This window comes from Battus philenor, unplaced genomic scaffold, assembly GCF_028537555.1.
Source record: "Battus philenor isolate CCGP_79_NKW_IND1 unplaced genomic scaffold, ilBatPhil1.0.hap1 SCAF_15, whole genome shotgun sequence".
In the NCBI taxonomy this organism is placed as follows: Eukaryota; Metazoa; Arthropoda; class Insecta; order Lepidoptera; family Papilionidae; genus Battus; species Battus philenor.
In genome coordinates this window covers 6959551-6983663 of record NW_027181677.1, presented here as the reverse complement: position 1 = coordinate 6983663, position 24113 = coordinate 6959551, and the positions used below count along the sequence as shown (strand labels likewise).

At 32.4% G+C, this 24113-nt stretch overlaps 1 protein-coding gene across 3 annotated transcripts; it reads left to right on the top strand.

Annotated features, from left to right (window-relative positions):
- The first annotated feature begins 5052 nt into the window (after nt 1–5052).
- Nucleotides 5053–23768, top strand: gsb (gooseberry). Of its 3 annotated transcripts, none has more exons than XM_068761561.1 (6): nt 5053–5617; nt 15745–15917; nt 16063–16321; nt 17430–17629; nt 18057–18667; nt 23144–23762. In XM_068761561.1, the coding sequence occupies exons 1-6, from the start codon at nt 5563–5565 to the stop codon at nt 23262–23264; spliced, it is 1419 nt and encodes a 472-aa protein (XP_068617662.1). In that variant the 5' UTR covers nt 5053–5562; the 3' UTR covers nt 23265–23762. The 3 variants fall into 3 exon arrangements, with proteins under 3 accessions (XP_068617662.1, XP_068617665.1, XP_068617664.1); XM_068761564.1 differs by having other exon boundaries at nt 5054–5617; nt 16063–16165; nt 23144–23726; XM_068761563.1 differs by lacking the exon at nt 5053–5617 and adding an exon at nt 13554–13586 and having other exon boundaries at nt 23144–23768.
- The last annotated feature ends 345 nt before the right edge of the window (nt 23769–24113 follow it).

The following is a 24113-nucleotide window of genomic DNA, read 5'->3' as shown; positions in this document are numbered from 1 at the left end:
GGTTAATGTTTTATTTTAGCTGATTTGAGCCACTGCTTCTTATCGACATTCTAATAAAAAATCTAAAAAAAACTCAAAACCTCTTTACTCTACATATACCAATATGTAGAGTAAAGAGGTTTTGAGTTACTTTATATATGTTATGTAGTATACATATATAAAGTTTAATTAAAATGTTTTAGTAAAAGTTTTCAATTTTGTTTCAGGGTAAGTTATACAGTAATTTTTTATTTGATAAATATTTGAAGCGGGCGTTGAAATAATTTTTAATAATATTAAACTATTAACTAGTTACTACCAAAAGGTGCGCGTGCGCGACAGATCTGTGGTCTCTACCAGTCTGCGCGAATGAAAAGAATGCCTACCAAAGGTTTAAAAAAGTTTTGTAAGACTACTTATAAGTAAAATGGGTAAATATAAGAAAAATGTTCTAAAAGTATAAATATCATCATTTATCAGTATATCTCATATTACACGTTTTTTGGTACATAGAAAGTAGTTTAGCATCGACGTATTCACTTATTCTATTTTCCTTCGTGTGCGGCCCATCAACGCTTATTTTCAGCGGCGTCTTTGCTGTGCAATGGGCCCTGAAGCGTTTACTCAGCGATTTCAGCGCATTTCACGGCTGTTTTTTTATTCACATAGCGTCCGTATGAAGATTCTTCCAGCGCTTGAAGTGTCAAGCAGTGTGTTAATTACACGGGTAGACAAATTAGCCGTGTGATGTTGATAAATATGTTAACCACACACATAGCACAACATTCTTTAGTGTTGAATAATAATTTGTTATAACGTAGAATTTTAGTAACTCTATTAATAATATAAGCTGACCCATAACATCGTTTTTATTTGCTTTTGAGGAAGCATAAATTTTATTTCACTAAATTCTTGTTGGATTACAGGACCACGGAATATGACTTCAGAAGAAAGGAAAAAACTGTAACTCTGATTTAAGAAGTAGCATACGCGTACATGATTTTTTTTCGCAAACTGATTTTCGTGAAACTGACATCATCATTTTCGTAAAAATTTCTGCCATAAAACTTTCAAGGTTGGACATAGGCTCCTTCTATAGATTTCGTATAATTGACAAATTGCATAAATTTAAGTCCAATCTATTATTTCCTTTGGGAATATAAAATAATTATATAAAATTACCGACGTTTCGCTACAAGAAATTTGTATAGCAACCAACGGTAGGTACACTCCGTAAAAAAATATTCCCTGGTAAACACAAATTACTATCGGGAAAAGCAGTGAATTTGGAAGAAACGTGCTTTTAGACGTATTTCGAAAAATGCACGTACTTTTTTGGACGTTTTAAAATGGACTTTCTTATTTATTGGGTCGATTAAATTTAGTTTAGTTTTAATAGCATTAGATCCATACTCTCTTTAGAGACATTCATTATAAATCAAATGAAGCAACACAAATACAACGGCAGGTGTTTTTTATATAATTATAATTTTGCTTATATTTTTATTAATGATTATCTAGTTATTATGTAAATGATAAATATTTTTCTCTGAAAAAATCCCTTGTTATAAAATAATGGTTTTATTTCATGTATTTTACATCTGTGATAATTTTAATTAAAATTTGTATGAAACGTTATCGAAAGTCAATAGTAGTTAATGTTTGAATCGGATTTCACTTTAGTTTGAGTTCGTTTAGTTTAAACAGAGTTGATGAATTTCTATAAATATTTGGAATTAAACAGGCCAATAACAAGTTAAAGGGTTTTGCAAGCTGTGTGCTTGCTGAAGCGTAACTTGATTTTTAATTAAAATGTTTCAAGAGGCGATCAAGGTTGTCGTTCTAATCATTAGCTATTTACTGTTCTCTCAACATTGCAAGCTTAGTTATTTAGTTTTTGCAAATTAATGGGAAATTACGCAATGTATTTTAAAACCAAAGTCTTACAAATAAATGTAGCGTAATTCGTACAGGCTAATTGTATTTGATTTTATACGATCAAAAAGGATTTGGGAATTTTAGGAATACAAATGTTCTATTGGACAGTAGTTAGTTTTATAATGATAACAGAAGCATCTGAAATTAATTACAATCTATATAACATCGATAATAAACAAGTAAACAGGACAGTCACCAAAAAAACTTTATTGGTGGTAGATAAATTTGCACGAGACCCTTCGTGTGAATGTTCTCATGACGTTCATTCTTATCCGAATCTCCTGCACAAGCAACGCCGTATTCTACATTAAAGGCCGCTGTAACAAGTGTTATCAGTTACAGTAGTAATGAACGTTACCACTTGTCAGAAAGCATCAGAACATAAGTATTGTCATCTCTAACTAGGAAAAATGTCTTTCAGAAGCTAAGTAACACAGAACTATTATTGTATCGTATCGAGCGTTATCATTGGAATGCCATATTTAGTTACTAGTGTAGTCGAATGTAAGTAGAATTAAGTTTAAGATAAAATTACAGGTCAGACGAACATCTAATGTATTAAACTTATTTCTTGTTGATATATACGAATGTCCAGTGCGGATCGGCGTAAGAGACGTCGTTGTTAGCCATGGTTGTGCTACATACATCTATCATACATACATATATATCTGTTTGTGATCCTGTATTGGCTTTTTGCGAGATATTTAATATTGTTCACTTAAGAACCTTAGTTACAATACTAAAATCAAATACCTGGTAAGTACCACTCGTTAAGAGTACAAGTTACAAGTACTCGATACAAGATTGTGTGAATAACATTGGTTATCAAGGAACCTAAATTCCCAGAATGTCATGTAAGAGGAGATCAAAGCTCACGTTAATGCTGTGGAGGTTTATACGTATGCAAATCATATTGTGCAGCAGGGTTTTAACTTCTGAATGTTAATTAAACATAAGCCGCAGAGTTGACCTAGCTGTAAACGACGCCTGTAAAACCTAGACGCTGTTATACATATACGAACTTAAATTCATAAATTTAAAAACTCAAATACTTATATTAGTTCGGAAGCAAAATCTCGAGAACAATTTTCGGACGAGTAGGAGAATATAATCGTAAAATAATTATTCACGAGCTGAACAAGTGGCATTTGCAGATTCCGCAGATGAGACAAGGTGAGTCGCTGAGCGCGCTTAGCTTAAAACCCCTATTATGAATATTTTGATTCACAAGGATACGAGGCTGAAATGAGCAGGCCACTTAGCAAGAATAACCTACTCTTGGGCTTCGAGTGGAGCCTGGAACTAAAAAGAACCTGTTGAAGACTGGACGAGGAAATCGTGGATGTCGGAAGGAAAACATCTTGACAAAGACCGGTGAAAAATAGAGAGAGAGAGAGAAGCCGTGATAGAAGAGGACAGTGGAGGAAACCAAGATTCGCCATAGGAACTAACTATGTAGCGTTGCAACATAACTAAACCTTAAAATAAAATGCTTTTCTAATTTTAATAGGGTGAGGTGCGTCTGTTACAGTTTAGTAGAGACTATGAGAAGGTGTATCATTATTCGAAGGAATGAAAACGACAAAATGTTTTTTGAAGTAAATGATTGAGTAGGTTTTACATTTGAAAAAAAGGAGTGTAAGTAAATATTACTGATGTCTCATGTTTATTGTCTTTTTTCATTGTTGGTACACTCACTTAATTCTGTACTTTTATTTGTGATTATACATTTTATCAAACATTGAAATGCCGTTTGGATCTGTAAATGACTAACAAGAATTAAAACAAATAAGTAATAAAAATTATGTTTCTTTTAAGTTTTTAATTCTGTTACATGGTTCGTACAAATTTAAAATGATATAAATAAAAAAGACACAAATGGTGGTTTTTTATATTAGTTCGTAAATCATTAAAAACTCTGTTGAACAGGTGTCCAAATACTGCATTGATTTGAGTTCCGTACATGATAATAGATCTCTGTTCCAATTCTACGAGTACGTAGGATGTTTCTTGTAAATCTACGATTTAATAGTATATAAAGTCGAAGTTATTCACACGCCTAAAAAAACACTAGAATTAGACAAAGTTATATTGTTAAGTTGTGTTATAAATAAATCTTTTTATATACACACACACATATATTTATATGTATATATATATAAACATACATATGTAATAAGACATGTTTTGATACATGGCAGTACTGTGTTTGAGGGTCAATAACTGATAGAAGCCACGACGTTTTTTAAATAATAACAAAGCCTTATTTGCGCAGAACTCCTTGAGGACGCAAATAGACGCCGCCAAGCTATCTATCTCCAAAGTACTTACCAAGGGCGGCGTTAAATTGAAACTCTGTTTATTTTCAATATTATTGTTAGCAATGGTCCATTGTATCTCTTCTTCTGTAACAGTTTACATGACGTAAAAAATTTAAATGTTTTAATATTATATTAAACTCATAAAACAGTTTCAATTTTATATTAAATCCATATATTTCATTAAAAACTACTCGTACGTTTGTTGCTAGTTTAAAGAATGTTTTAAAGGAAACTTAAGCTAGTAGAGCTTACTCTGTATTTCGGTTAATAGTTACGACTATTATTTTTTAGTTTTTTTATTTTCCTGACCCTGATGCACTTTAAAAGTAACTATTAATGGCATATTTATTCGATTTTTAAAACGACGTCATAATTTTACGTTATTTTTTTTTCATTGTCAATGTGTTCGGTAATAGCATGTGTAAGGCATGTTGGTTTTTTTGTCAACTAACGAAATTTAGTTAAAAGTTGTGGTTAACCGGAACTATTTAGTAAATAATATGTAATAATTGTAACAGAAATCGTAAAACATTCCAAATTGTATATTGTAGGAACACTGAACTACAATGCAATTAACTCACACAGAAACATAATTTTAATGTCTTATGTGTGCACACAAACTCCGCCCTGCACAAAATTTGACCAATCAACGTCCTCTGTAGGCATAGATCGCGGTGGCAACACGCCTCGTGTTTTTCGTCACGGAGCACCGACTCAGGCGCGACTCACACATTGTTAATATAAACGCTCTTCGTTGCGAAGATACTGGATCCGACGTTTCGTGCTGTCCCCCTTACACACCGGTTCGCTTTCGAAGCCCAATAGGGACACAACATTATGTAGATCATTGGAAAAATAACTGAAAAGTTGTATTTGGAGGAAATTTGGGGTTTATAATTAGATAAATCCATCCATTTGTAACTCTTACATGTGAAATTTGTTGGTGAAACAATAGCTTTTCATTTCGAAGTAACCGTATAGAATGACAGCGGTCGGGCAAAAGAAAGAGACAAGCGATCAGGTGGAGTGGTGTTGAAGGCTGCGGAGGCGGCCAGTTTAACCATTTTTTGTTGCACCGCTGATTGTGAAAGATTACACTTGAGAGTCGAAATACATCTTTACATCACACGTCAGTGGGCACTGGGCTGTCTTCAAAGTAACACGGATTAGATACACGCCGTTTACATCAATGTCATCATGCCTGCGTTCGACCTGTGATAGTGAAAGACTGAAATTGTGATCGTTTGGGACTATTGGCTGTGCATGGACTAGGTTGGTGCCTCTTGCTATTACTTCCAGCGTCGTTTAACACGTTTTTGAGTCAATGGCTGTTTCAACACTGAACATGACGCCGTATTTCACAGGATACTCTTTTCAAGGTACGTTTGATTACTACAAACATTATCTGTTTTTCGTCTAATATTACACATATAATATTCAAATTAGAGTTAAAGCTTCTTTATTTAAGCTGACCTTTATTTTTGTTTATTTAAATGTCAATGCATTTTAATTTTGACTTTATTTTTAGTTTATATTAGTAAGTTCTAGTAAAGATACGTGTAATAGAGGTCAGTCTCATTTACTTTGATTAATAATTACTAAACTACATTTATAAGAAAGACGAATAAAAATTTTATTCTCGGTTCTTAATAATAATATGCGATCACCGGTTGAAAATTCAGAAACAATCACAAACGATATAGAAAAACACAACAATTTGATGCTAGGCAAGAAACCAGCAATAAAACTATAAAATTACGAGGAAATTATAAAGTTAAAAGTGCCTTTTATTGCTGCTCATATAACAATAATTCATTCTCACGCGTCGGGACGGGGACTTGTTGGGATAAAAACACAATATATTTAAAATGTTATCGTCACTAAGGGGACATTGCTTAGTCTCAGTTTCTGGAATGGTCAAGGACCGTAAGTCGTAGAAAGCGGTTTGTGCCTATTTCAATGAACAACTTCTGACACGACAACTGTATTGTTTTGTGGACGACATTGTTTAAATGTTCTTGAACTTAAATTCTAAAACAAAAAATTGATTGATGGATTAATGAACCACTGTTAATATTGTGTAAAAAAAAGAAAATAATCTGTTGCAATGTTACTATGAGAGATAGCGCTAAAAAAGCTGATCTATATATATATAACCAAATTAAGCATTCGTTTTTTAATAACATTTAAAATAATTACTACCTAAAATGAAGGCGGATTAATATACTAAGAACACTTTACATTTCTATATTTTATGCTGAAGAGAATGATACGACTATATTCCTTATACAGGTTGTATAAAAGCTTCAAAGGGTGTGATTGAATGGCTCATTTGTCAGCAAAAAGCTTAATAAAATAATTAGTATAAAATATAATTTTATATTTTTTTTATTGTAAAGCGATAGGTCTATAACTTCTGATAGTGCAAAATCTATGAGGTCAGATAGTTAACAATAATTAACTTTTACATATTGTAATCCGAATTTTGAAACTGTTTTTTTACTATATTATTTTTTCGTTACGTAATATTTTCATATCTATTATTTTTTGGATTGTGTATACCATTCGTAATAAGCAGCAGAAGATGTCATAAATGCGCTTCGGTAAAACCATAACCAATTACATTTTTACTAAGTCTAACTTTAAAGTACAATGGTACAACGCATATAACTTTTGACTGTATTGTGACCAGTGAATTAAATGGATGAATTGTGTATTTAAAACTCAACTGTATGAGGAATTACGGATCAATTCCTTGGATTAATTGTATTTTCGAAAATAAATTCAAATTATGTTCGTGATAATTAAACGTTATTATAAAAAATTTAAAATCTAAAAAATCTATTCGGTATGTAATGAACATATTTGATGCCGTTAGTCAATATTTATTTTTTTCAATGTTTAATTTTGTATTAAATTAGTATCATCGTTCATCTTCTTCGTCGTTGTTTCACCCCATAGACGTCCATTGCAAGGTCTAGGCCTCTCCTACAGATATTTACAGGGGTGTACCATAATCGCCACGCTTGGCAGGCGGGTTGACAATCGCAGTGCGGTATTATGGAACGCAGAGGACGCGGCTGCGCATCCTCTGAAAACTTATTTGTGAGCAGTGACAATCTTATATAATTAATGTACAAAGTGCGACTTACATAAGATTGTATAATATGTATAAGGAAACGAATTTGTGACCTACGATCATCAGTTTAAGTGCTCAAGCGCTGGGCTAACACTATATAAGTATTAACTTTATATCTTTTTATGGAAGTTAGTGTTTAACGATATTTCAAGTAAAATGGTATTTTATATAGTTACGTTTATCTATCTACTTAAACACGCCAGTTAAATTAAACTGTAAAAATTTTACTTTGCTGAAGAGTGATTGTCTAGTGTTTAAGTATTGTAGATTGAAGGTTCGATTCCTCGTAGTTCCATATGTGGATTAATAAACCTAACGTAGTCATTACTCAAGAACTCTGAATAAAAATATCGTGTTGCAACTGGCGTAGACAAAAGACTCGAAACATCCGTTAATTTGCATGGATTATTCGAGATAGATTGCGTCTTGTTCCTTCTCTCTGTGTGAGGAAGCTCTTCTTATAATGAGGAAATTACATGTATTATAACAAAAAACAAGTTTTAACGATTTATTTAAGGTGACCTTTTCAAATTTTCGAATGGTAAAAGAAAACCTTTTCTAACACTTTTTAATTTTTTCCTTGAATCTTTGATGCTATTAACCTTGAAACTAGTAAAAATATTTTCTATTCTTTTTATAACTAATGCATTTTAATTTAAACTATCGACATTGTTAGATTAATATTTCTGAAAATGTGCATGTCAATTCTAAAACTGACTCCTATTTTTTCTATCTTCATTTACAAATAAATCATATCAAAGGCTTGCGATGCATAAAATAAATGTTCCTGACACTCACCATTTTACTCATAAATCATTACAATACGAAAACATTTCAAATGTATTGTTAAAAATGTCACCTCGACTTATGACCTTTTTCGTCTAAGTTAAATTAAAATGAAAAGGACAAACGAAAGGAGAGATCTCTGGAGGGCTACGCGGGAAGGAGAGAAGAAACATTAAAGAATGCCGACGACATTCAGATATGTACTTATTTTTCCTTTGACGTTTACGTCGACTTTACATCTGAGCTTAGTATAAGAAAAAGCGAGTTAATTTCTTTTGGTTACTTTACGTCAAGATGTGCATAAAACATAAGTTTCAGGAAAAAATCAACAACGTTTTTCTCTTTACTTTTCAGAGTAAGTTATTGTTTTTTATATATTTCTGTCTTCTAGTTAGTCTGCAAATCCTAACAAGAACAAATCGATTTTCATTTTTGTTTATGGTTCTTTATTTCTGTCCCTACATTAATGTTATATTTATATAATTATTACCATCCAAATTACCTGCTACAATAATTTTACCGTTATCGGTTGGAATGCCATGCATATGCATAGTCAACTGTATATATTAACTTATTTATTAATGTAAAATTTGCAGCGAATAAATATGAATTTTTGTAATGTCGTTTTATGTTAATATTCAGTTTAAAGTTGACTGTACATTTCTTAGCGTTATGAATTTATTACAAGAGTTTAGGATCTTACTCACGTACCGAGGATTACTTTTGCGATGAAAGATATTTACTCTTTACTTAGGTATAGTATTAAATCACAAGCCGTCTTTAAATGTAGCACGCGCCAGCAAGGCGGTCTGAGATACGTACGTTCTTTAGTCAAGTTATTACTAACCTTTATGTTCTTAACTCGTCTTCGATTTAAATATTTTTTAAACATAAATCGGGCTTAATGTCATAAGCTGCTCAGACGTCTCTCGATTGCCAGAAACATTTGTATAAAACGAAAAGCTGAAGGGTGATTATTCATAAATGCGCCGGCTTGTAGTTATTTGTTAATTCCTAATTTTAACGTCATCTCTTTTAAAATTTTAGTAACTTTTAAATATAGAATTCAATTTAAAATGCATTATTTTTTTTAATCTAATAAGAACTTTTTTATATCGTGTTATAAAGAAAACAATTAAATCTCTACTGTAAATTTTCTCCTGTATACTTTAAATTTCACATCTATCTGTGAAATAGATGCTGTAGCATTTTGAAAGGCACATTAGATACTTTTATAAGTATAAGTAGAAATATTTTTTTCTTTTGCAAAAAACATGAAAAGTTTCTATACTTAGTGGATGTAAAGTGGACATCGCAGTTTTATCAGAATTCGCACGTGGTAGATCATAATATCGCATATGGTGGATGGTGAACGGTTGATCAGATGAGCCCCGGGCGAGGTGACGGCGATGAGTTGCGATACGAATCGAGCCCGCGCTTGCGCCTTGTAATTTCTCCGCGAACATGGCTTAATGATTTCACCAAGAAATTTTTACAAGCAAAAATTTGATACGATCTATCTTTTGTGGTCTTTTAAGTATGGTTATCGTAAAAATCTTACAATTATCGTAATGTTATCGAGAAATTTAAATATTTTCAGCTATATGTATAATTTTACAGAATAAAATAAAATCACTATATTTACTCACTTTTATTTCAATTTACTCTCTTAGGCCTTAACGAGTTAAAGAGCGTATTGTAAAGTTGACAATTTATATTAAATTAGGACCAGGAATTGTCCTAAAGGAGCTTAAAGTCTGGTACGTCCTTAAGTCCTAAAGTCTAAAAGTTTGAACATTAAGCCTTCCTTAGCTTTACGAGAATGAAAGTTTATTTTCTTTTTATACATAGTGTCCTAAAATGTTCTTTATTGATTTATGTAGCAAAATGGAATACTTAAAGTACTTTTGATAAAGTTTTTTTTTCAAATATAATTTTTTGGAAAAGATATTATTAAAATTAAATTTTGACCTCTATAAAGAGTTCAGTACCATAATCAAGGTTTAGTCACATTCGTTTGACGGGTGGACAGGCAATGCACATCTCTGCGCGTACGCACACAGAGAAGCGATGCGCGCTCTGGGATCAAAGGCACCGACAGGCTCTTTTAGCCGCATAATATGACGTGGCCACTCCGCCCTCAACCCGCGACCCGCAAAATGCCTGCCCGAACCTCCGGGGCGCTTACTCGCCATTATTTATGCAGATCTATTAATAAACAAATTGATATAACGGAAGTTTAATTCATTTCAGGTGGAAAATCTTGCATAATAAACGAAGTTTTGCTAAATATCGCTCTGATATTTTTAAACCTGTCACATCTTTAGTCTGAGATTATATCTATTGATTTCGTCTTTAGTGATCTAGCGACGTTATAGATAATAAGTGATAACGTCACCAATGTCTTATTTATGTTATTTTCATAATAAAAAAATTGACATATTAAATATATTCAATAAAAAGTATTAACTACGAGTTGTTGCAGATATACATATGTATTATTTAAAATATTACAATTAGAGATAACATTAAAGATGTTTTTACTACGTTATTTTAATTTGAAATTGACAGCTTTTAAATCACAGTAATGAAGGGATCTTCAGTTTTAACCGTGTAACTTACATTTACGTATTATAATATTACGCAGTTATTAAAATGAATTTTAAAATCCCTTCTATAACTTAATGAGGGTCCGTAACTGTATCGGTCCCCTGGTTGTTTGGAAGAAATCGTTATTTGCAATAAGATTGCAGCCAAATCAATAAAATCTTTTAATAAAAAACAATATTTTTTGCGTTTTTTATTTAGTATTTTGTGGTTATATTAATTTATAGTAATGCGGAGGATACAAAATATTTATTTATGTAGAGTGAATATCGGAACAACACCCATCGGCGAATGGCCACGTCAAAGTGAACTATTTCTTAAATGAAAAGAAAAGAGTCCGTCAAATTAGTACATAACGCCTTATGAATACGAAATGAGGTCAAACGGGCATTCTCAAACACACCATTATAACGAAATAAAATATTCAGTTCCATTCATTACTGACGTAGGTACCCATATTCTGTTTGGCGGTGACAAGCCGAAAGGCGTTTCTCCGTTTGAACAGATGGCATTTAGTTGAATGTTAAAAGAGTTCCATGTATTTATAGGTAATATATATTTTAACTATTATTGATATCATATGTATTTTAGATTATTATTCATACTATTTTATACACAGGATCATTGGTTATAGATATAAAAGCTTCAGAGGAGTGAATGAATAGTTCATTTGCTGTCAATTAATATCTGGTAACCCTACCGAAAATCAGCAGTTTAAATAATAAACAATGACGAATATATAAATGAGCGTTTTTGAAATTTGAATTATTACATATTCAAGTTAATTCTTTCTTTATCTCCCTTCAGACTTTGTATTGCTAGAAGTTATTGGCCTGTAGTATTCCAAAAAAATAATGGAACCTATTTTAGAGTAATCACTTTAAGTAGGTTAATTGGAAACATGTAAAACCTTATTATATAATATTTATGTTGACGTATCAGCTTTACATTCAATACTTATAGATATTTTGAACCAATTACCCAGTACAGTATTTTTTGCAATAAAAAGTTTTGGCGTCATAAAGTTTATCAATATTTTTTACTGCACAGAAAATTAAGTAACACAAAATTAAATGAGTTAATTGAGATTAAGTTATGTCAGGAAAATAGAAATAATTTCTTTTTTTTATTACCTTTTACTTAACCTTGGAAAGTTATGATTGCACGTAAGTTCTAATGAAACTTTGTACAACTGAACTTGAGTTTACTAAGGTAACCGACCATTGTTCTCTAGACCTTGTGGCCCATATGTTTCATAAATACGAAGGAAATTCAACAAATGGCTAAGTGCAGTTGGTTTTACAATTTTTAACTAGGAGGCTTGTTGATGGATTTGTTAGTGTGACTCCAGTACTGGTATGAGCATTTAATCTTGTTTTGTATTTTTGTACACGTACAATCGTACAATTGATTACATATTCCATTGCTCTATACTTGAGTTTAGGCCGGGCCACGCGACCACGGGCCACACAGAATAGTTTGAATGCTTGAAGAAGGTTTAATGGAATGACGTAGCCTTTGTAAGTGCCGCCCAATTCTAATGCCCATTCAAATGGCATTTCTTCTCTTTGTTACTTGATTTTGGATAGCAACAGGTTACATTATTAGTGTATCAATGAATTTTAACATGTTACGAATGGGATAATAAATAATCGACAATACTTTAACTTAATAAGTCGTGATTGAATACAACAACATTTTTTCCAGTACTTGCTTTTTGATGGAGGATTTTTCATAATAATCGATTTTCCATAAGATTATAATTAATAATTGTTGTATTCATGAAAGAAGTATTAAACTGAAATAGATTTTCATTTCATGGTACTTCTTTTAATATTACTTTTGTTTAAAATCTCCATACATGTGTAATTATAATAATTCACATGACCCATCAATTCTTCAATTCACTCGGCTTGTAATTCAAACTCTTAATTAATTGCAAAGATACGTGCATGTGATCTTTATAATTAGTTGAAGCCTTGAACTACGACCGGTGTTCGTGGAAATTACTGCTTATTCTTACGGTTATCGCCGGCATAAACTCATGTGGAAGAAAGCGGTGTGAGGTATGACGTAAAGCCTCATATAAATTTTACTATAGGCACATTAATGTCGCTACGTGAAATTGATTTGCAAGCAGAAACATATTATGATTGTGAAAACGGGGTTTACGATTTATTTACACTACACGATATCGACTTAAAACATTTTAAACTGTCTCTGGAACGCTGCGACGAAATGCCTATAAAAAAATTGCGCTCAGATCTTTTTTTAAAATAAATACCATTTGTTTTAATTTTACCTTTAGCAATTCACTTCAATATACTTGAAACAAAAGATGCACGTTAATACAAAATTCGTACTTCGAATAGTAATAAAAACTATCGCTTAATTCAATAACAAACACGGACAAAAGAATCGAACAGCAATGTTATTAAATCTAAATCGGACGAATGGAAATTAATTCACAATTCACATGAAAATCGACTTTGAAAATCGAATCTTTGCTCGACAATGATAACTGGAGAGTACAGCGGAGGTTGATGAAAATGTGATTGCTAATTAAAGTTGACACAGAAATGCGTAGAGTGAATACGAAATCTTCATTTATTCGGTCACGGTTTTCCTCTTGCGTTTAGCATTAAATGATTGACTCTGTTTCAATTTCGTCTAACACGAATGCGGCGGTTGAACGAATCAGAACACGATTATGTTATTGTGAGAAAATTTTATACGTTCCACAGTACGGTGTCTTTATCTTATGCTTAGTTTGTGATTATGTTTCGAAGCAACAAGTCTTGCAATGAATAAAGCACGTGAGTACTGCTCTAACTTTGCAAAAAATAATTTATTGTCTAAATATAATGCTCAGCTACCTAGGTGGTCCTGTATGTGAGCGAATTGATGCATGATCGAAAACTGCTTCCGGACGATTAGGTTTGCCGCCATTATTTGACTTTGTTGTTAAGTTTACCTCCTTTTGCGTTAATAGTGTTACAATATTTGCGAATTCTATTACGCATTGTACACATTATACCTTTTTTGTAACCATTGTATGTCTTTCATCAATAGTACGATAGGATCTTGATCTATTCAGCAGGGAGTATTTGAATGAAATTTTATTTCTTATATACCAACGAATAAATTTCATAACGAGAATTTATTAACAAATTTTTTCTTCTCTAAAAAATGAAATTGATAAATTAGAGGATAGAAAATGTGGTTTATTTAATGAAGTGATACATTATTACAAAGCCACCCACATTTGTATAGCGAAGTTGTTACGGACAGGTTATGCGTCATAAATATTTCGGGTACATAAAATTAACACTCAAAAACATGGGTTTTCGAGGCACCGCAACGTCTGCGGGATCTCACAAAAAATAAAGGGATCGTTTGCGTGAGTCCAGCAAAACCACAAATCAAGAATTGAAAAGAAATATACTGAACTTAGTTTTCAGGATATAAGATTCAAATTAGATTGAACTGCGAAATATTACAATTATTGATTTGATATTTGTAAATCGCAATAGTTGACCATATTTCGTTTATGATACGGCTTATAATAAAACCTGTTGCTTTGAGGATGGCTATACTTTCTGGGAGACACACTTGTTGACATGTTGTTTAATTGATCGGTCGTTCGCGGTAGGGGGCAAGGGCTCTGAGTATAGCGGCTTCTTTGACGAATCATTTGATTTTGATAAACTGTAATGCTAACCTAGCCGAACATGCCACTGTATTTTTGTACAACAAAATGGAACACGGTTGTACCTTTTCAATATAATGCTTTTAATATTACCGTAAAGACATAAAAAAACTTGAAGGCTTGTTCATATTTATGATAATTTTCTGATAATTTTTGCAACAATTTTTTATGCCGTTAAACTTAAATTAATAGAAATTAAAAGGTACGACGGAGGCGTTGCAAAAATTGACGAACGGCGGCACCTTTGATGATAGGTGGTCTTGAACCAATGCCATGATGTGTTTATAATAGCTACACTTTACGCACGTATAAAAATACATATATACCCTGATGCACTTTATTCGAAATCAATTTCAAATGTGTCAAAGTATAATTTCATTTTATTACTAAATTCATTAGTTATGTTTTAAAATTTAATAGTATTTGAAGGAAAATTTAATAATATACAATGTGTATTTATATTTTTATTAGTATCTAAATTAAGGCGTACGTCAATTCGTTCAAAGTAACAGAAGCTGAAAAAAATCGAGTGTTATCGTTTCTGGTTGACTGTGCTCGTGTTAGAAGAAATAAGATCCTCTTGCTTGAGAAGATAGGCAATGGATCGTGAAATTATTTGAGGCCTACGATACGTCCAGAGCGACATAACATGAATGAATGCTATTGTAACATTTAATGTATTGTTGCCATTGATATTATACACGCTACTTGACTTTACTTGAATGGTTAGTTTGTCGATATTATTATATGATTGTACTTGTAATATTTTAAAAAAATTGCATCTTTAGTTTAACATTTAACAATAAATATCTATATATATGTATTAAAATATCACATATAAGATATAAATAAAAAGGACTTAAATCGTGATTGTGTACTTAAAGGTCCTTATAATTTTTAATAAAATATCGGTTAGTTTCAAATTAATGTTACAAAAAAAATATATAATAAGGTATACTTATTATAATTACGGTAAAACGTACTAGAATATTTTATTATAAACATCCGAATAGTACGAACAGTACGAACAGTACGATGGTATGTTTTTTTTTTAATGTGTTTTTGTAATCTATTCACACGACTGGTTAGTATAGTATTTTCAATGAAAAATAAATATAGTAGTATAAGAAAGTGAGTGTAACATGATACATTGAAACGAAATATTACACAAAGTAAAATTTGCAAAAAAAATTTTCGTGACTAAATGTTGATAGTAAGGTTTCATGATATAATTTCTTGTTTCATAAGCATATTTTTGTTTAAAGGACAAGGCCGCATGAATCAGTTGGGAGGGGTGTTCATCAACGGTCGTCCTCTGCCGAACCATATCCGGCTGAAGATAGTTGAGATGGCTGCAGCTGGAGTAAGACCTTGCGTCATCTCTAGACAGCTACGAGTTTCACATGGCTGCGTCTCCAAGATCCTTAACAGATATCAGGCAAGAATTTTTTTTTGAAATATATCGTATTTTAAATTTTAACAATATTTTTATTTTATTATCATTATTTATTATATGTATCTGTCATCAAATAATTAAAAGAAATTCTCCTGAATATTATTTAATATAGTATTTTTGTCCTCAGGAAACTGGATCAATTCGTCCCGGTGTAATAGGGGGTTCAAAACCAAGAGTAGCGACGCCTGAGGTAGAAAACAGGATCGAAGAGCTCAAGAGGCAAAACCCAGGTATATTTTCCTGGGAAATTAGAGATAAACTAATAAAGGAAGGCATCTGTGATAAAAATACGGCTCCGTCAGTCAGTTCCATTTCGAGACTTATAAGAGGAGGCAAAAGGGACGAATCAGACCCTCGAAGAAATCATAGCATTGACGGTATTCTAGGTAAGATATACTTACCTCAGATTTTCAAATGTTAACATTTTCTTTATTTTATATTTGTTTAATAATTTCTTTTTTAAATGCCTTTTAAGTCCATGTGGACTGTATGCTCTCCTCTATTATTATATCTCGCGAAAAATGTATAATATTTTTGAAGTTTGTACATATCGTAACATTTAGTACGCAAAAGTGAAAACAAAAGCTCAAAGGTGTTAACTTTGCCGTGTCAACGTAGAGCTCGTCGATGAGATGATAATCACTTAATTTAAACCAGAGTACACTATTATTACAAATTTGTTGATGTAATGAGACAGCCGGAAACGTTTACAAACTCCGCAAAATGGCGTATAAAGTTAATAATCCACGTAAAAGTAAAGCGGGCGCAGCGCGCGCACGCCACGGCAGCGCCCCTTGTGTCGGCTTCGAAAATTGTAGGTTATAAAAATGAAATTAGTACCCAAAGGTGTTATTATCCCATCGCGTTTGGCCGTGGGGCTTGCATTACGACAATCTGTCCGTACTGCACGTCTTGTGCCGTATAGCTATCCAATATAAAATGGCGCTCCTAATATCCCGGTTCAACGATGGAGTGCGGTTTTACCGGAGAGATTTTGCGCCGCGATAAGATTATGCATATTAAGTTGTGCGCGGCTAAAGTAATGTCTACACTGGGAAAGCGGAACCTTTACCCGCTTTTGTGTTCCAAAACATTCCTGGGCTTTAGTCGTATATATCTTAAAACCATGCTCAATCGGAATATGAGCCAGTGAAATATCTATCTCTATTGGAGTATAAGCAACCCTTTGTTACGTTCCTCTTTCTATTAATTTGAACCAAAGCAAAAATCTCATTAAGGTCCTTTTAAGTTAATGTACAATGTAACAACATCGAACTTAATCAAACTCGCGTGTGGTCCCGACAGCAGCCTAATAAAGTTACATATAATTAAATAAAAAGGGTGCACGTTGTATAACAATGAAATGAATGGGTTGATAACCTACGAATGTAATAATGTCTAGATACTTTTAAGGATTTTAATATCTTTTTAACTAAAGGTCATTGTGGAAACTCTGATTGATTTTCTTCCAATACATTTTTATTTTTCTGTTAGGGCCCTCGTCTTGCGAAGATTCGGATACAGAGTCGGAGCCGGGTATTACGTTAAAAAGGAAACAACGCAGATCAAGGACAACCTTTTCCGGAGACCAACTTGAAGCCCTTGAACGAGCGTTTACAAGAACACAATATCCTGATGTTTATACAAGAGAAGAATTGGCACAGAAAACTAAACTCACTGAGGCAAGAGTTCAGGTAACTGAGAAGTCGCTAATTCATAACGATCTAAAAAAATTTTCTCCAGATTCGTTATCAATTAACTTTCTGTCAATGGAATTAGTATAATGTAAAGGATACATTAATTTCTTTTGAAATTTATTATTATAAGAACGATGGTTAGCCTCCATATGTTGCGCCATGCTACCGTTTCATAATTATTTTGATTAATTATTAACTCCTTAGGCGTAGGCCTAATACGAAAAGTAATTTATTCCCCTACCGTTTAATTACAAGTAACGATTTGTGTAATTGTTTATGCGATTAATGATTTCTTTTAACAATTATTTATTAAATAATACTCCAAAATAATGGTACTATCGTGTGAACAAATAAATCTTAATTATTCTATACAATAAAAAAATACTACAAACCACTAATCTTAAGTATTAATTTTTTTACATAGGTTTGGTTCTCAAACAGAAGAGCTCGTCTCCGCAAACAACTTAATTCACAACAGCTTAGCGCCTTTAATACGATGTCCCTGCAATCTGCATTTCCTTCTGTTCATCAACAATACGAACCTCCTTCTACCTTTAATGCGCAGTGTGCTTCATGGCAGCAATCCTATTCGTCTGCTTTAGGTTCGAGTTCAGTTTTGAATTCCGCATTGGCTCCTTCGCTTCATCAATCACCATTGACACCTTCTGTTTGTCAGTCAGCTTTAGCTGCCTCGTCTCTTCACCCGCCGACGTCAACTGCCTTCTCTTCAGGGAATCTAACACCTCTTTCACACTCTTCAGACCTCCCTACACCTTTACAACCAGCTTCTGATGCAACTCCTCCCAGTACAAGCCCTATAACAAGCAGTCCCTCGGCGAATCAAACTAGTGGAATGAGCTATCAGCACTCTGCTTACGTAAACCCAAGTGAAGCTGTTACCCATCCTTACGGTTACGGAGATTATTCAAAACAAGAACACGCAATGTCAGCACATAATCATTGGACTACCAGACAATTCGGTGGACATCCACAAAATAAGCTGCCTGATGTTGGTGCATGGCCCGAAAATTATAGGTGAGCTATTTCACTTAACATAATTATTTCGCCTTTAAATCTACCGTAGGTTTTAACGGATTAAATTTTAATATTCTGTAGTTGCCTTTAAAAAATTACGATTTAATGATGTTTGACCACTTAAATTGATTTTCGGGTATATAAAACGCTTACGGAATTATAATAAAGTTATTCCTCCCATTGAATTCATTATATAGTTACATGGAAGACGGGTGTTCTAATTTATAATGATTAATGATAAATATATACAATCCTAGTGTCTCAAGAAATGAAGAGATCCGAATGGTAGGATTTAAGTACTAGTTGTCGGGCCACAGAGCGCGTAGAACTTATAACCGCAGGGGCTTTAAGGCTTTGGAGTGGAGACTACAGATCCACAACGAGGACAGATGACCTAGTTAAGGTCGTTGGAAGTCGCTAGAAGCAGAGCAGTTTCCTATCGATTCTTTTGGAAATATTCGGGGATGGCCTTTATCTATTAATGGAGGCTATACGGCTAAAATTATGATGACGTATGATAAATAGTAATTTATAACAATGTTTATTGGATATTCCGACATGGAGCGTTGCAGCGGGTCGTAGATTTAGATTTAGCATGTAACATCCAGTGGCTATCGGGCGGGCGCGGGGTTCGATCGCAAATCGGGGCGCGTTCGTTTTATTTCTTTTCACCTTCCTTTATCATTAGCCGGAGCGGCCGCTAATCAATTAAGAGTGTAAGAAGTCGGCCATTATATGCCGCGCGGGTGGTTATTATAGTCCGCTCTTCGTATAATACACGATGCGATCGTGAACCGAATAGGGTTGCGAAATTTATAAAGGTATTTGATTGATTATTAATCAGCATTTAACAAAAGTCACGTTAATATTTGAAGCAACCGGTTATTATTTTAAATGGATTTTGTGTGAAACATTCAAGTTATATCTTCGGTGAATTAGTCCTAAGAGAATGACATGTTCATTGTTGCTTTATATTCTAAATAGCGTCGACATTTATCTGTGTTATCGAAACAAAGCAGAACATAAACCTTACTTTGGACCACACACAATATGTTGCGTTGTACAATAGACGGCATGCTAGTGATATATGAGCTAGTTACGTTTATATAGTGTTCAGTAATTGCACTTATTTCTTACTAAGTTTATGTGTGTATCATTACAGTGGGGTCATTTTGATGATCGTCTCACTATAAGACCTAGTCCTCCCGAAAATGTCTGTGTGGGGATATAGTAATTGCCACGCTTGGCACGCGAGTACGCAGATGATGCTGCTGTCCATCCTCTTGAAACTTGTTTGTGAGCTAGATCAATCCTATGTATCGATATTTCTCATTCCGATAATTCTCTTATCCCTAGTCGGCCGTAACAATAATAAATCAATTGTTAAAATTTTCTTCATTAATGTAACATATACTCACGTTTCCAAAATTAAAGAAGGCAAACATTTTAAAAATTTTGTCTTAAAAAAATTATTTCATAAAGAGGACAAAATCCTAAACTGTGTCTATATGTAGTATCTTATTTTGAATAAATTAAATTTTAATTGTAATATATACGTTTTCTGTTATAAATATTTCTGTTTTAATAAATACTTAAAAATTAATACGGATCAACTTTTAAGTATTGCAAATCAATTTCTTGGAAATTTTGCAAACCAAATATTATATTTTTAATTGTAGTAAGTATTTATGAATAATTTGCAATTTTGTGAGCAACGAATGTATTAAAATTTTTAACAATAAAACGGTAGAAACTACAGTTTATTTCCTGATACCGTAAGCAAAACTGTACTCTGAAGTGAGGTATCATGTGTTCCAATGGGTACATCTACGAACTGATCAGTAGTTGGTATCGTATTGTCTTCCTATCATCGGAATTGCATACAATGTGTAGGTCGTGGTATACAGTTCCAGTACAATACTCATACATTGCGGAAAACAGATAAACACACGTTGCTTGTAGCGAGCGTAGGGGCAATTAATGAGAGGCCGAACGTGACATTAGTGCAGTGAACCCGAGCATTAAACTAACGCGAGCCTGGTATTAAAACTTATCTGCAGCTATTTGCATTCGACTTCCTAAACTGCAGCGGGGCTCGCGTGCACTCGCCTTTTATTGGTCACTTTATATCGATCGCTCTCGTTCGGTGCTTTGTTCGACGTACTTAGTAACGTTTGATTGATGGATGCAGCTGTGAGAAAATCAATTTTAAGTTTTATATTTCGTAGCTTTAATAGAATTTAGAGCCGTATTTTCAAAAGGTTATCATAACGTTTGGAAATATGTATAGCGTTAGGATTTTATTTGGTTTCTATTTTCGATGTTGGTTAATTCCAATTTATTCTATTAGAATCCTCTATGTTCTCCTATGTTCTGCTATGGACATACTACGGATGAAAAGATGATGACAATGATGACTATAATTTTAGCTTATGGATCGAGCTCTGTGTTCGACGAAGCTGTGAAAGTCGTAAAACAGCTACGAATATCATAGAACGTAAACAAAAATTACCTTAAATTTTATTTTAATGTGCTGTTGTTGTTTAGTTCTATTTTTTCTAAATATTCCGGAAAATTGAAAATTGGTAAATAAAAATGTTTTATAATGTTTTGTCATTGAGTTTTCTTTTAATTCTACTAAATTTATACGAGTTTTTAACCAAATAATCAATAAAACACTAACAGTTAATTTATTCTTAATTTAAAATTAAGATCGCATTAGGAATCTCCGAATAATCACTTTGTAGGTTTTTTTAATAATTAAATAATTGGCGTTGAATTCATGGTTCCTCTTGCGTGTGTTACGCCATTCAATTTAGGCGCATTCAGTAATGACGTAGTTAGTATGCTAATTACGATGTCTGTGTAATCTTTTGCTTCACCTGTTCTGTAGCATAAACATTAAAATTATATTTCCTTAATACAAATTCACGTAACAGTTTATACTTTAATATTAAAATGATTGTTTTTCTTGAATTGCAATTTTTTAAATGTTGAGGAAAACACTATCAAACTATTGTATTATGCACAATGTATATATGAATGTATGTTGTGAATATATGTTATGCTTAGTAATAAAAATACATATTTGCATACAAATATACATATGTACTACTGTAGTGATCACATCATAATTTGAGAACGAATATACCAATTTATTTATCTTTAATAAGTTTAATATTATTTAAATAAATGCAGATCGGGCAAGATCTAGAAAAAATCAAGAAAACTGGGAAATAATTATACAAAATAACCATTTCCTTATGCCTTTGTTAGTTCGTAGCGAAGTTCGTGTGTTTGGCAGTAGTTCTTTTAAGCCTCGCGCGTTTGACAGCTCTCTTTGAAGTTCGTACGATTGACAGTTCAGGCGTTGCTAATGTATACATCGTTTAACAGCTGCATCAATCGGTATTGATCTATCGATTTTTTTTATTTATTTCATATTCAATCAATAAATAAAATAATCATTGTTTTACGCTTAATTAATTAATTTATCGACTGCGAGAGACCAATAACTGGTGTAGTAGGTTGTCGGGACATCAATTTGTAAATGTATGTTAGATATAAAATCTATTAAAATAATTATTTATTAGGAGTTCTTGCTATAGATTACTGTTGTGAATAACTCCCACACAGTCTTCTGGTATATTATACAGGCTTTAAGAAAATTACGTATTTCGGTGGTCTGCAATTACATCGGTTCGAATCATAGAGTTACTACAAAGCCTTTACTCTATGATTAACGTTCTTATGTTATGTTTCTTGGTAGTCAATCGAAGTTTTTTTTACCGGTTGACTCATATTTAGATTTAGACACATTTTTTCTTAGCTATGCTAAAGTACAATAACAAACAGTTTTTTTTTTTAAATCAATGATAAATTTAATATGTTTTCCTATGTGTATAGAGCATGATATGGTAAAAACAGAAAAAAAAATCATACATCAGCCGAAAGACGTCCACAGCTGGGCATAGGTCTACCCCAAAAATTTTCTTTAGGGCTGGTTGGAAGCAGTCTACATACAGCGTTATCTTTTTAAAAGTTAAAGAATTAAAAATTTTCCTGAGAAGATCGTTATTTTGCATCATTATATATTAGTTACCATACTTTTTAATTTTAGAGGTATATGCGTATAAAAATAATCTTAGAAAATAAAATAGATAAATAGAAAATAGATAAATAGAAAAAAGTCAGGTCGCAACACAATTCAAAGATTATTTTTATACAACCTTTTTTGTTAAGGTTTAATTACTTGCTTATCGTAAATGAACAAATGATCGATTCGGATTAAACTTTATCGTTTTAGTGCTTGCAATAAAAGTGGTCTCCATTATTACTCTCTTGTGTTTAGTCCAGCATGGAGTGATTATGGCTATTATGTGTCAAATTGTTTTAAATGCAATGGGTCATTATATTAGGGTTTACACCAACCGAGATTTGAATTTGTAAAGAATAGTTGTTTTTTTTTTCTCGCAGTTCATTTTTCGGCACCAATGCATCACACTACGCGTCGCATGCGCATTCACCTACTGAAGCAAAATCCGGATACCCCTATTTGGGACAACTTGGAGGAATGGACATGGGTAGAGTACATTAAAAAACATATTTTAGTGTACAGACATCATGAAATTTATACATAAAATACAACAAAATTTTATTTTATAAATAATTAACATTAGGTCGTATATAAGAGCCTTTATTGGCACTAAGGCATATATTTGTGCCTTTTAGATTCTAATTGTAACTATAATAATGTGTACATAACATATTTTATAAATTGTTTTCTAATAAATGTACAAGTTATATTTTAATGTAGGCATAAATATTTTGTAAAAATTAGTTTAGTCGTAGTTTTGTATTACGAGCTTTATATATCAAGAATAATGTAGAAATAAATTACCTGTTCCTATTTTTAATGTTATCGTGTGTTAATTTTTAATCTGTTAATGGTTAAATAATAAAACATTGTATTTTCTGAACACATGTATATTGAAATTGATGTAGTATTAAAACATTGATATTAGAAAATCAAAAATGTATGTATGTATTTGTCAATTACGATTGCCTTAAATGAAGTTGTGATGTTTTAATATAGATATATTTATAAAAAATACTTATAGCACGTAGATTAATAATTTTACTTAGTAAGCACTTTGTGAAAAACTTTATTAAAAATAAATTGAGATTTAAATAAAAACATTTTAATTTTAACGATACCCTTTAATCCTTAATTACATTTTAAATCAATGAAATAAAAAGTATATAAGTGAACGACTATAAAAGAATTAGAAATAATTGTTTTTAGATGTTTCACCGGAGCCACTATACAACGTGTTAGGTATATATCCTTTCCTTATAAGTGGTTCCGGTCGAACTATAGCTTCACATATCTTCATCATGCCAAAAGACGCTTACTAAATGGTATATGCATAGTGGAAGCATTGTC